The sequence below is a fragment of the Candoia aspera genome, chromosome 7, assembly GCF_035149785.1.
Source record: "Candoia aspera isolate rCanAsp1 chromosome 7, rCanAsp1.hap2, whole genome shotgun sequence".
Classification (NCBI taxonomy): Eukaryota; Metazoa; Chordata; class Lepidosauria; order Squamata; family Boidae; genus Candoia; species Candoia aspera.
Genome location: NC_086159.1, coordinates 34,421,498 through 34,433,084, shown reverse-complemented (window position 1 = coordinate 34,433,084; position 11,587 = coordinate 34,421,498). Strand labels below are relative to the sequence as shown.

The 11,587-nt window shown below is 35.4% G+C and overlaps 1 protein-coding gene across 1 annotated transcript; it reads left to right on the top strand.

The window, feature by feature from the left end:
- The first annotated feature begins 4,107 nt into the window (after positions 1 to 4,107).
- Positions 4,108 to 11,427, top strand: ACTR6 (actin related protein 6). Its single transcript, XM_063308672.1, has 11 exons — positions 4,108 to 4,400; positions 5,242 to 5,359; positions 5,917 to 5,985; positions 6,447 to 6,570; positions 6,701 to 6,836; positions 6,921 to 6,977; positions 8,106 to 8,204; positions 8,731 to 8,806; positions 9,724 to 9,895; positions 10,772 to 10,910; positions 11,162 to 11,427. Exons 1-11 carry the CDS (start codon positions 4,333 to 4,335, stop codon positions 11,289 to 11,291), a joined length of 1,188 nt encoding a protein of 395 aa, XP_063164742.1. The 5' UTR covers positions 4,108 to 4,332; the 3' UTR covers positions 11,292 to 11,427.
- Positions 11,428 to 11,587: the final 160 nt, after the last annotated feature.

Here is an 11,587-nt window from a genome sequence, read left to right as displayed (position 1 = left end):
ATTTGTCTCGAGCGCTTTCTTTGCAGCGACTCCGCGTAGTCTTTCCCGTGATGAATGTATTCACAAGCGTTGCGGGGCCAGCGGTGTAATCCTGATTCACCCTATTCACATTTACATAGAAATAAGCACAATTGGGGAGAGCCAGTTTGGTGTAGTGGTTAAGGCAGCTGGATAGAAACCGGGAGACCTGAGCTCTAGTCCCGACTTAGGCACGAAGCCAGCTGGGTGACCTTAGGCCAGTCACTCTCTCCCAGCTCTAAAAAGCAGGCAATGGCAAGCCACTTCTGAAACCTTGCCAAGGAAACTGCAGGGACCCCCAGAGTCAGCAGTGACTTGGCACACAACTGAATTAAAACAGAAGTTGTTTCTATATATAAGTAGTCTTGGCCAGCAAAAAGCTTGAAAATAGTTCCATTTTATGTATGTATGTATGTATGTCTCAGATTTGTACTACTGCCCATCTCCCCCCGATATTTGCATATCAGAAAGGATTTTTATACAATTTACTACTGTATATGGCTCGATGAATATAAATTTTCTTTAAACCCAGTTACTTTTTTAACAATGGCCAAAAATACAAAGACGTTCTTTAGGGCCACCTCAGTACAGAAGATTTTTAAAAATCTAATCTTTCTTCAAATATCAAAATCCACTGAAAAGTTCTGTCAGAGAAATACAAACAACTTGCATTCTAACAGGACGCTTCAAAGGAGATGGGGCAAATACATTTCTGATGCTTTTGTTGGCCCAGCTCAACAGTGGGTTCGTTCACCTGGCGTGATGAGCCAATGAATCACGCAGTCAAGGAAAGTGGAATTCAAACACCTTATTTCTGTGCAGAAGAAAAGAGGTATGCTGCTTGGGACCCAAGTCCAAATCAAGCATACTTGCTGAAATTCAGCACACTTTTTTATACCATAAAACCACAAATACATGTCAGAATTTCCTGACTTTACATCATTTGTTTCTGATTAATTGAAGGCAGGTGCAGTTTAGGCTGGTATCCCATAATAAGCATTGGAGGTGCACTTAATTAACTATACTCTCCGCCTCTGGGTGTGTTTTTTAACATGCTAAACTTTGTTTCACCTCCAGACTTCTGCCTGGACATTCCTGACCACAGCTAAGCTAAATCAGTGATCAGATCACATATGAGGGGGGCTTTGTTGTTAACAGACCTGGTATAAGTAGCAGCAGCTGGAGACCAGGGCCCCTATGAATCTGCTGACCAGGGCCTGGGTCTGAGTGCAGAGGGCTGGAACACGACACCAGTAACGAACACCAGGGACACCTTCCCCAGAGATGGCCTGCTCTCCGGCTCCCACCGTAACATCTCCTACCCGTCACCACCTCAATGGTATGACCCGCCCTACAACCCCCAGAGAGTCCAAATCCATCTGGTGCTGCTCCTGCACCTCCAGAGTCCCCAGTTTGAAACAGAGGTCCTTCCATCCACTCACACACCCTCACACATACTCAATCACCCACAGGGCAATGGCAGGCCCTCCGGCACACCAGCTTGCGCTCTCAGCGCCATCAGGACCTAGCCATCACCAATCCGTTCACTGGGCCTCTCTCACTGTTCCTTTCAGAGTTTTCCTACCCTTTTTAAAATAAAAGAATAAAGCTTTTTTTCTATTGCAGTGAGAGCTGGGTCAAATCTCTCTCTACATGACAAGGATAGCAGCTCTCCCACGTGAAGATGCTGCATCAGACAGAGGAGCTGTGAATTCCCAGTCCTGCAAGCAGGCTGCCATTCTTGCAACAGTCTGGCAAGCAGGCTGTCATTTCTGTGAATGCAGGCTATCATTCACAGGAAAGGTGGATAATGGAGAAAAAGTAAGATTATTTAAGAAATAGATTTACTTTTGCTTTTTTTTGCTTTATTGATTGAATAAATTAGTTAGGCTTGAAGTAGGACTAAACAAAATGAATCAATCCAAGAATGGACCTTTTTGGAGAAGTCTGAAATGTTTTGTTTCTCTCAGGTAAAACCATTCTGAGGGGTGATTCCTCAAATCAAAAAAATCTTGATTTTGTGGACATAATGTTCTGGACAAAAAAAGGCTTATTTTGAGGCTAGATCACTCCCAAGGCACCTTGAACTGCTTCTAGTTCTGAGGTTTTGCTTCTGGAAACTACTGAATCCTGCTTAGAATAGAATGGATCAGAGAAAATTTTCATGAAAATAGGACATTGCGAAGTTTTCTGGGACAATCGATTCTTGGATTGATAAACTATGCACATACCTAGAGGAAAGTAAAACCACCTGGGCAGTATCTTCTTTCAGATAACATTTTCTGTTTATCAGAAAAATGAATTATTTTTCCTGAGTTCATCCAGGAGTAATCATATAGATTATTATTTTTAAATTGATCACCAACTTTGTTACATGATAATCGTATGTAACAGAATGGAGGAAGATGCAACTCACATATGCCTATTCATGCATGTTTTATAGACATGCATTGTTAGGAGGATGTATTCTGGATTATTTATTTATTGGTTTGTTTATTAGATTTGTAGGCAGTCCCAATCTGTGTGCATCTGGGTGGCTTACATGATGCAACAACAAAAAATATTAAAACACAGAAGATATAATCCAAACGGAAGTGTAGAGAAAAAAACCCCAATCAATTAAAGAACTGAAACATCCCACAAGGGGCTTACCACCCATTCTAACCCAGGGCCTGGGGTTTAAGACAGGTTTTAAGGATTTGCTTAAACAGATTCAGGGTGAGGACCACAGGAATCTCAGACAGAATGGTGTTCCAGAGGGCAGGTGTCATGACAGAAAAGGCCCACTTCCTGATTTCATGTAATTCATGTAATGTTTTGGGGGAGTTAAAAGATATAATAACTATACAATTTTGAAAGGATTACTGTTCTTAAATGTTATTCTCATTTATTTATAACTCATTCCACTTTTTTCTGGTTTTATTTTCCAAGTCATAATTCATCAACCTCTATTCCAGCTTTTAGAGCTAGATCTTATAATTGTGGAGATTTATAAGCAGGGTTTTACCTTCTAAAATTCCGACTGTCTATTCCATAAGAATAAAGGAAAAAAAAACTATTTCATGTTGTTCCTTTACAAACATGAAGCTACCCAATATTGGTGTCCCTGTATTGCAGATAATCAGAGAGAGTGATTGTTCCAAAGGATTTATTATAAGATTGTAAGAAAAATCCAGTGGGACTTTCTATCAAATATACAATAATTTAAAATTATATATGTGTTCTAAAAACCAGCAATGTCCATCACAAGGTGTTCCACGCCTGTAATCTAGTTGAATGGCTTGGTCCCATTGTAGCTATAAGTGTATGACTAGGGCAGCCTTATAAATCTGTTTAATAAATAATAAAAATAAGTAAAAATGTGCTTTTCTTATCCGAGTACAAATACAGAAATATAGTGTAGAGTGAAACACTTCATTGTATAGATTATTTATTTGTTTTATTTGTTTAATTTATATCACCACCCATCTCTCCCAACAGGGGACTCTGGGAGGTTTACAATAAAAGATAATAAAAACGTATAAACCTAAAACTACAGATCTAGGAAAATAATTATTTCCGATATGGAGCTGTTTATAAATGCAAACAAACAAACAAACAAATCCAGTGGCACACTGAGAGTTACTTATACAAACAGTAACTGAGAAATCTAATATTTTAACCGTTGGAAAAGATAAACCTGCCAGATCATGCCCCAAGTAGTTGACCCCCCAGCCTTCCTGCAAAATGAATTATATCTTTGCTTGGAATTAGGAGGCTGAAAAAATAGAACTCCAGAAATCTACGAAGCATGGCTGTACTATAAAGGTAGGATTGATTCCAGTTTAAATTTCCAGTTAGAAGTCGCTCGCAGAAAAACCCTTCTAAATCGTCCGTTTTCATGCCAGCCTAATAGCACTGACCAGGGGCGTGTTCCACTGAATTGCATGCATTCGTTCAGTTTTTGAATGTACGAACATTTCTTAAAAATAAAAATTATTATTCCAAATAAGTCACACATAAAGAATTAAAAACCGCTGTATATACTACCGCCTTTTGTTTAAATGAGAATCCTCACCTCTACACCGGAAGTAAAGAAAATGAATCCGGAAGTGCTATAAATTAAAATAATTATTTTTGTGCCTATGTCCCAGCTTTTGGGCGAATTTCCTATCTATATGGATCTTCTCCCACTCATGGGAAAATCTTGTAATAGTAGTTTATCTTAAGATGGTAAATCGAACCAGGGACGAAAGATTCTCAGGATGGATGCGGAGATTCTAGCCTTTTTCTAGGAAATGGGGCGGAGTCGAGAGAGCGAGACACGACAGGAAGATGGCGACACTCGTGTTGGATAATGGCGCTTATAATGCCAAGATCGGGTACAGTCATGCTCATGTCAGGTGAGGTTTGTTTTTTCGCTCAGAATCAGTTATGGAGAAAATGGAAGCCTGTATTCAGAGACATCGTTTTAGGCCAATGGAGTTTATGGAGTTTCTCATATGTTTCGTATAGGGATGGATCAGAATGCATTGTTAACTGTGAATGAAGAGAAACATTCCGAAACTCTGTACGTCCCTTAACAAACGCCCAGATTTTTTTTTTAAAATTACGGAAACGTCATGTACTGAACTGTATTGTCTATTGTAAAATGTTTTCCATCAAGTAGGATTTGGAAGAATCTGTTTTCTATTCACAAATGGATCAACGAGTTTTGCAAGTACAAATATTTAAAGCATGTTCGGCTCTGTTCACCTCATAGCATGCTCAGTTTATTTGGAGCCTTCTCACTGCACAGGAACTAGTCTCCAACTGTCTAGATTCTGGATAAATTGAGTGCATGCAGTGCTTAAAATAAATGTGTTATATAATATTTTAAATCCTGAGCTTCCTTTAAGTTTCATGTGTATTTTTAATGCTGCAGGCTGTGTATGGCTTTCTGGGAGCAAAATCATGGGCTTTTTGCAGAAAATGCACAGATTTGATTTGAAAAATCTTGAAAATATGGAGCTGAGAATTTGATTTAGCTGTATGGTATTTATTGAGTCTCAGGCCCCTCATTGGACGCAGACATTGGTTTGTTGCTTCCAACTCTAATAAAATCTTTAACTTAGTAGAGCAGTTTCCTTGGAGATTGTTTTGATATTGACAGTATTTTGTTATTTGCAATGTTCTTCTACAGATGACAGCATGTTCAAATATATATTTAGGAACCTGCTAGATTTTTTTTTCTCCTTCCCACAGTGTCATTCCCAATTGTCAGTTCAGATCAAAGACTTCTCGTTTGAAAACTTTTACAGCTAACCAACTTGATGAAATTAAAGATCCATCTGGACTTTTTTATATTCTTCCTTTCCAGAAGGTAACTAGAAACATGCCACAATTTATGCAAGAATTGTTTGTTTTCCACTGAATGTGTTAATAATTATAACTTCATCCTACAGTCCTGAACACACTTGCCTGGGAATGAATTTCATTGAGGTTGGTAGAACTGTTGTTTATATGTGATAAATAGGAACTGGGCAGAACTTTAAATATCTTTTCCAAAAGCAAAAATATGTTCTTAAAGAGATGAGAGGCTTTCATAATCCACTGTCAAATATCATTTCTTTCTTATATTTGATTTGATGTTTTGCAAATTATGTAGACAAAATACTATTGAAATCTGCATGAAATGTGGCCGAGCCCAACATTCATATATATCTAAAAAACTCTATAAAAATACTTTAAACTATTGAGCATGAACATGAAGATTTTTAATACAGGATGTCCATTCACCTGAACAGAAGAAGCAGCTACATTTTCATCAAAAATGTAAAGAATTTACTTGCTGATTTATTTTAGTAGTGTGTCCAACAAATTTGATTGAAAATTTGGGATTATGCAAGCTTCATATTATTTTTTCTTTTTTAAAAATAGGGGTACTTGGTTAATTGGGATGTCCAGAGACAAGTATGGGACTATCTTTTTGGAAAAGAAATGTATCAGGTAACATGCATTTTTCTATATCTTGAATATAGAACCAAGACAACTGCATAAGGCACTTGGATCATAGTATTTAAAATATTCACAATAATAATAATGATTGCAAACAAGTTTTTGATTTGGATAATCTGTGGTACCATTCATTAAAGCATCAATGTGATCTGTCCAAACATGCACTTATTCACTGTGGATATACTTGAATATTCAAAATGGACTGCCAGCAGACAAATTATGCTAATTTATTATGGAAAATCTATTTAAAAATGGGTTGTTTGTTCATTCAGCAATTTTGGGAGAGTCCTAGATACAGTCTGAAACTTTCTCAGTACAGCACCTGAAAGGGACTATGTAGGGCAATTTGATGATAATGATAATAATGATGGATTTTGAATTATCAGGAAGTTGTTATACCTAAAGATTTATTTTAAAACTACTTCCAGTTCTTGAAATGTTTTCCTTGACAGGTAGATTTCGTTGATACTAATATCATCATCACAGAACCTTATTTCAACTTTAGTTCAATTCAAGAATCCATGAATGAAATATTATTTGAAGAATACCAATTCCAAGCAGTTCTCAGAGTAAATGGTGAGTGATATTGTCCACTGTCCAGAAAATGTACAATGTTCTTCATCTTGACATTGATCCAACGCATTTTAAATTAATTATGTCAGCCTGCTAATAAAAATAGCTGATAATATGATATACTATGTTTCAGCTGGAGCTCTTAGTGCCCATAGATACTTCCGAGATAACCCATCAGAACTGTGCTGTATTATTGTGGACAGTGGATATTCTTTTACACACATTGTGCCTTACTGCAGAAGTAAAAAGAAAAAAGAAGCAATAATAAGGTAAAATATTTAATCATTCATAAAAGAGGAGATTTTGTATTAAAAATATATGAAAATTTCAAGTTTTTTTTTTATTATTCCCAGGATTAATGTTGGAGGAAAACTCTTAACCAATCATTTAAAGGAAATAATCTCTTACAGGTAAAGCATTTATTTGGACTCTACAAAACTATTCAGGACGCTTTACTAAATACCCTGTTGAACCACATCATCAAAGTGAGCACTTTAATAAGCATGTTTATTTACTTATTTATTTTTATCCCGCCTTTATTATTTTTATAAATAACTCAAGGCGGTGAACATACTTAATACTCCTTCCTCCTCCTATTTTCCCCACAACAACCCTGTGAGGTGAGTTGGGCTGAGAGAGAGTGACTGGCCCAAGGTCACCCAGCTGGCTTTCATGCCTAAGGCAGGACTAGAACTCACAGTCTCCTGGTTTCTAGCCCAGCACCTTAACCACTAGACCAAACTGGTTACAAGCAACAAGACCCAACATGATTTTATCACAAACAAATCATGCTAGATTAATCTTCTCTGACAGAATTACTAGTTAAGTAGATCACAGGGATGCAGTCTTCATAATGTACTTGGACCTCAACAAAACCTTTGACAGAGTGTCTCAAGATATTCTCTTTAATAAAATGGTAAAATATGGGCTAGACAATACTATTGTTAGATGGACTGACAGTTCACTGAATGACCATTTCCGAAGTGTGCTCATTAATGGTTCCACTTCAGCTTGGAAGGAAGTAGTACAGCTTTGTGTGGTTCAACAGTTTTATCAATTATAAAGATAGCCTTTGCCTTTTTAGCAGCTGTATTGCACTGCTGGCTTATGTTAAACTAGTGGTCAATAAGAACTACAAAACAGAATCTCCTTCATGTGTACTATGGCCAAGATTGGTCTCCTTCAACTTATATTTGTGCTGTATACCTTTTGTACCAAGATGCAGAACTTAGATTTCTGTAAAGATTATAAAGTTTGCAGATGATGCAAAGCTGGGAGGAGTGGCTAATATTTTAGATGAAAAAGAGAAGATTTAAAAAGATCTAGAGAGTCTGGAGCAGTGGACTAAAGTTAATAAGATCAATTTTAACAGGGAGAAATTAAAGTTCTGCATTTCGGTAAGAAAAATACAAGGGTATTTTTGAGTATATATGAGTATATGTTACTCATATATATGAATAAATTTTGCTTAACACTCATAAAACTGGTAATACAAACAGGATAAAGAACTTTTTCAAAAGTTCTTGTAATTTTTCTAGGCAGCTCCATGTTATGGATGAAACTCATGTGATTAATCAAGTGAAAGAAGATGTATGTTACGTTTCCCAAGACTTTTTCAAGGATATGGAGATTGCCAAGTATGGTCTTTTTAAATATATTATTTAAGTGTTGATTATTTTATCTGAAGTTGCAAATTTTACTTTGTAGGGCCTGATCCTGAAAAAGAATGCCACCTGGTTATACTGACATTTTTGTAATTAAAGGGTACTTTTTGAGTATGTATAGAATATTTTATCTCCTTTGTCCCATTATGTATTTCTGGAAGGAAAGACAAAGATCTCTGAGAATACATTTCATCTGGGTTTCAATTTGTGATCTGATTCACAGGAGAAAAGATACTTAGTTTTCTAGGCCACTTTAAGGAGAAGTTTTTGCCCTTAAAGGTGACCTAAAAATATTTTAAATAGAAGAAATAATAATGTTCAAAATCAAGGATATGCTATACATTTTTCTCTACTAATTAACTAATAATCATTTTGAAAGCCCATTTCATTCTTCAAGTATATTCAAGTTACATTATATTAAAGTATAAAAATTGCTGTGGAATAAATTGTTTTGAGAAATGTTATGAAATTACTTAACACGTTCCAAATTCTGTTCCAGGTTGAAAGAAGAAAATACAGTGATGTTGGACTATGTTTTACCAGACTTCAGCACGATAAAAAAAGGATTTTGTAAGGTAATTCTGTAAAATCATCATAACTATGTTTACATTTTTCAGTGTGTGCAGGTAAATGACAAACATTTGTCAATTTGTTATATGTTATATTTACATATTAAAACCCCAGTTGGCAAGTGTAACGACCATTATTAGTTTCAAGAGAAGGTTGAACAGAAAAGATGCTATGAATAACATAAACATAAAACCACACTTGAAAGAGACAAACTGGATTATCATGTGGAACTGACTTGTTAATCCCCTTATAGTATAGGTCTAGTTACAAATAAAGCTCATTGATTTCAAGAGAATTGCTTCCAGGCAAATGGATTTAGAATTACACCCTCACTTTTTTTTATTTATTAGATTTAAATTACACCTTTGTACAGGAACTCAAGATGGTGTACATAGTGCTTCCTCCTATTTTCCCCCCACAGCAGTCCTCTGAGGTAGGTTTGGCTGAGAAAGAGTCACTGAGCAAGTCATCCTATGAGCTTCAATGGCACAGGGTGGACTTGAACTTGGCCTAATGCTTTACTGTCAAGTGACACCCCATCTCTGCAAATTCTTCCATCTACTCCTATTTTATTGATTTGGAAAAGGTATTAAACAGAATCATGAATCATATCCATGAGTGCTTTAAGGAACTCCATGTTACTCAATATAAATTGGTCCCTTTCCCTTTTCACAGCACATCTTACTATAAAAAGCACTCAGACCAGAGTCTTCTGAGTGGTTTACTTTGTGGGGTAGTTGCTACTTTTGAAAAAACAGATCCATAGTCCTGTTAGGTGACAGAACTAATTGTGCAGTTACTATATGGAAAGTTATGTGATGAACTGTATAAAATCAAACATGTACAGTAATACACAGTAACTGAATAACATTTAATGAAATATAGACTTTACCACTATGCGTTTTATAATTATTTGATTTAGCCAAGAGAAGAAATGGTGTTAAGTGGAAAGTACAAAACTGGTGAACAAATACTTCGTCTTACAAATGAGCGATTTGCAGTTCCAGAAATTCTCTTCCATCCTTCAGATATTGGCATTCAAGAAATGGGAATTCCTGAAGCCATTGTTTATTCAATTCAAAATTTGCCAGAAGGTACATTTATTAAAATGGTGTTGCATTCTCAAAGATCCATCTGTGAAATACGTTGCACAATGATACAGTATTTTGCTTCAGTGGCTTACATTGTAAGGGCAAAGGCTTCATTGTCGATAGCTATTTTAATATTGATATTTGGAATAATTACAGTATTTATATTACTGATGCTACATCTGTAAAATTTGCAGTAGATAAATTTACAAACCCATACATTTTTCTCTATAAACATAGCTTCTAGCATACAAGGATTCCTGTTCTGATTCCTCAGCATCAAATTTAATAAAACCATAAAAAGAAAATTTGGTTAAGCAGTTGAAGCTAGTTAAAATGCAATGACATATTACATATCAAAACCGCTGTTACTGTTAATGTGCTGTTGTAAAATTGCTGTGATTACCTGTTTGCTATCAATGCTGAACTAAAATAATTTAAAGGTATCAGAAATTGCAAAATACCATTTTGTTTTAGCACATTGTGGAAATAAACATTTTTGTAAAATATTTAAATAATAGGATGATGGTAGCAGTGCCTTCAGTACAAATGTTTTCATGCCAGGCTAACAACACAGTCTTAAACCACTCAGGTGGCTGCTGTTAGAGGAAATGATAGGCTCATACATTACTTACCCATAGGTGAAGACTTCTAGTGGGAGGACCATATCTGTCCTCGTTACACTCGGAGAAAGCTCCATGGTGTCTCTCTCCTTCATACGATCCTATCAGCAATAGTCCCAATAAATATTTTGAAAAAAACAAATCTGACATTATTTCTGCCTCTCAGACCAGTTTAAACTGGCAATTGTCTTTTCTTTTACCATAAAATTAAACATATTATTTCAGAATATTAAATTATCTTAATCTGATTTGTCCACAGAAATGCAGCCTCATTTCTTCAAGAATATTGTTTTAACTGGTGGAAACTCTCTGTTCCCTGGCTTCAGAGATCGTGTTTATTCTGAGGTTCGATGCCTCACTCCAACAGATTATGATGTTTCAGTTGTTCTGCCAGAGAAGTAAATAGTATTTCATTTACAAATAGAGCTTTTTAATTTTAAAATATGATTCTTCCTATTTTTATATTGTATTTTCTAAAATTAATTTAGGAATGTATGTGTTCTGGTTCTTTCTAGTAGTGTTGGTTATATACATATGTACTTACCATATTATTATATGCAGTATAACATTTGCTACTATAGTTAATGTAAATTAACATCATAATGTTTACATAGTTCGCTTTTTAAAAGGATATTTTATTTATTTCCAGTCCTATTACTTATTCCTGGGAAGGTGGAAAGTTGATTTCTGAAAATGACGATTTTGAAGATATGGTAGTAACAAGAGAAGACTATGAAGAAAACGGGCATAGCATATGTGAAGAAAAATTTGATATTTAAATAGCTTATTTCCATATAAATGCTATATTGTATATATTGTCCATTGTGGTGGCAAGATGTCTTAATCTGGACCTATGTTCTAGAATAACCATAATTTCAGTTTTATGTATTGATGAACAGTGTATATAAAATTGTACTTATTTGTATATATGAGTTCTTTATTGGTTATTACTGATCACTTAATTCATAGTAAATATATGAATTCTAAAGAAAATAACTAGAAATAACTCCTTAAAAGAATTTGATTAATACTTTAGAATATCCTGTAGCAGAGATAACTTACACATTTTTAAATG

Bases quoted from the DNA above. Each gene is read 5' to 3' on its own strand.
- ACTR6 (XM_063308672.1), top strand. From the start codon at position 4,333: ATGGCGACACTCGTGTTGGATAATGGCGCTTATAATGCCAAGATCGGG. The intron at 4,401-5,241 runs GTGAGGTTTGTT...TCCTTCCCACAG, and splicing joins TACAGTCATGCTCATGTCAG to TGTCATTCCCAATTGTCAGT. The intron at 8,205-8,730 runs GTATGGTCTTTT...ATTCTGTTCCAG, and splicing joins AAGGATATGGAGATTGCCAA to GTTGAAAGAAGAAAATACAG.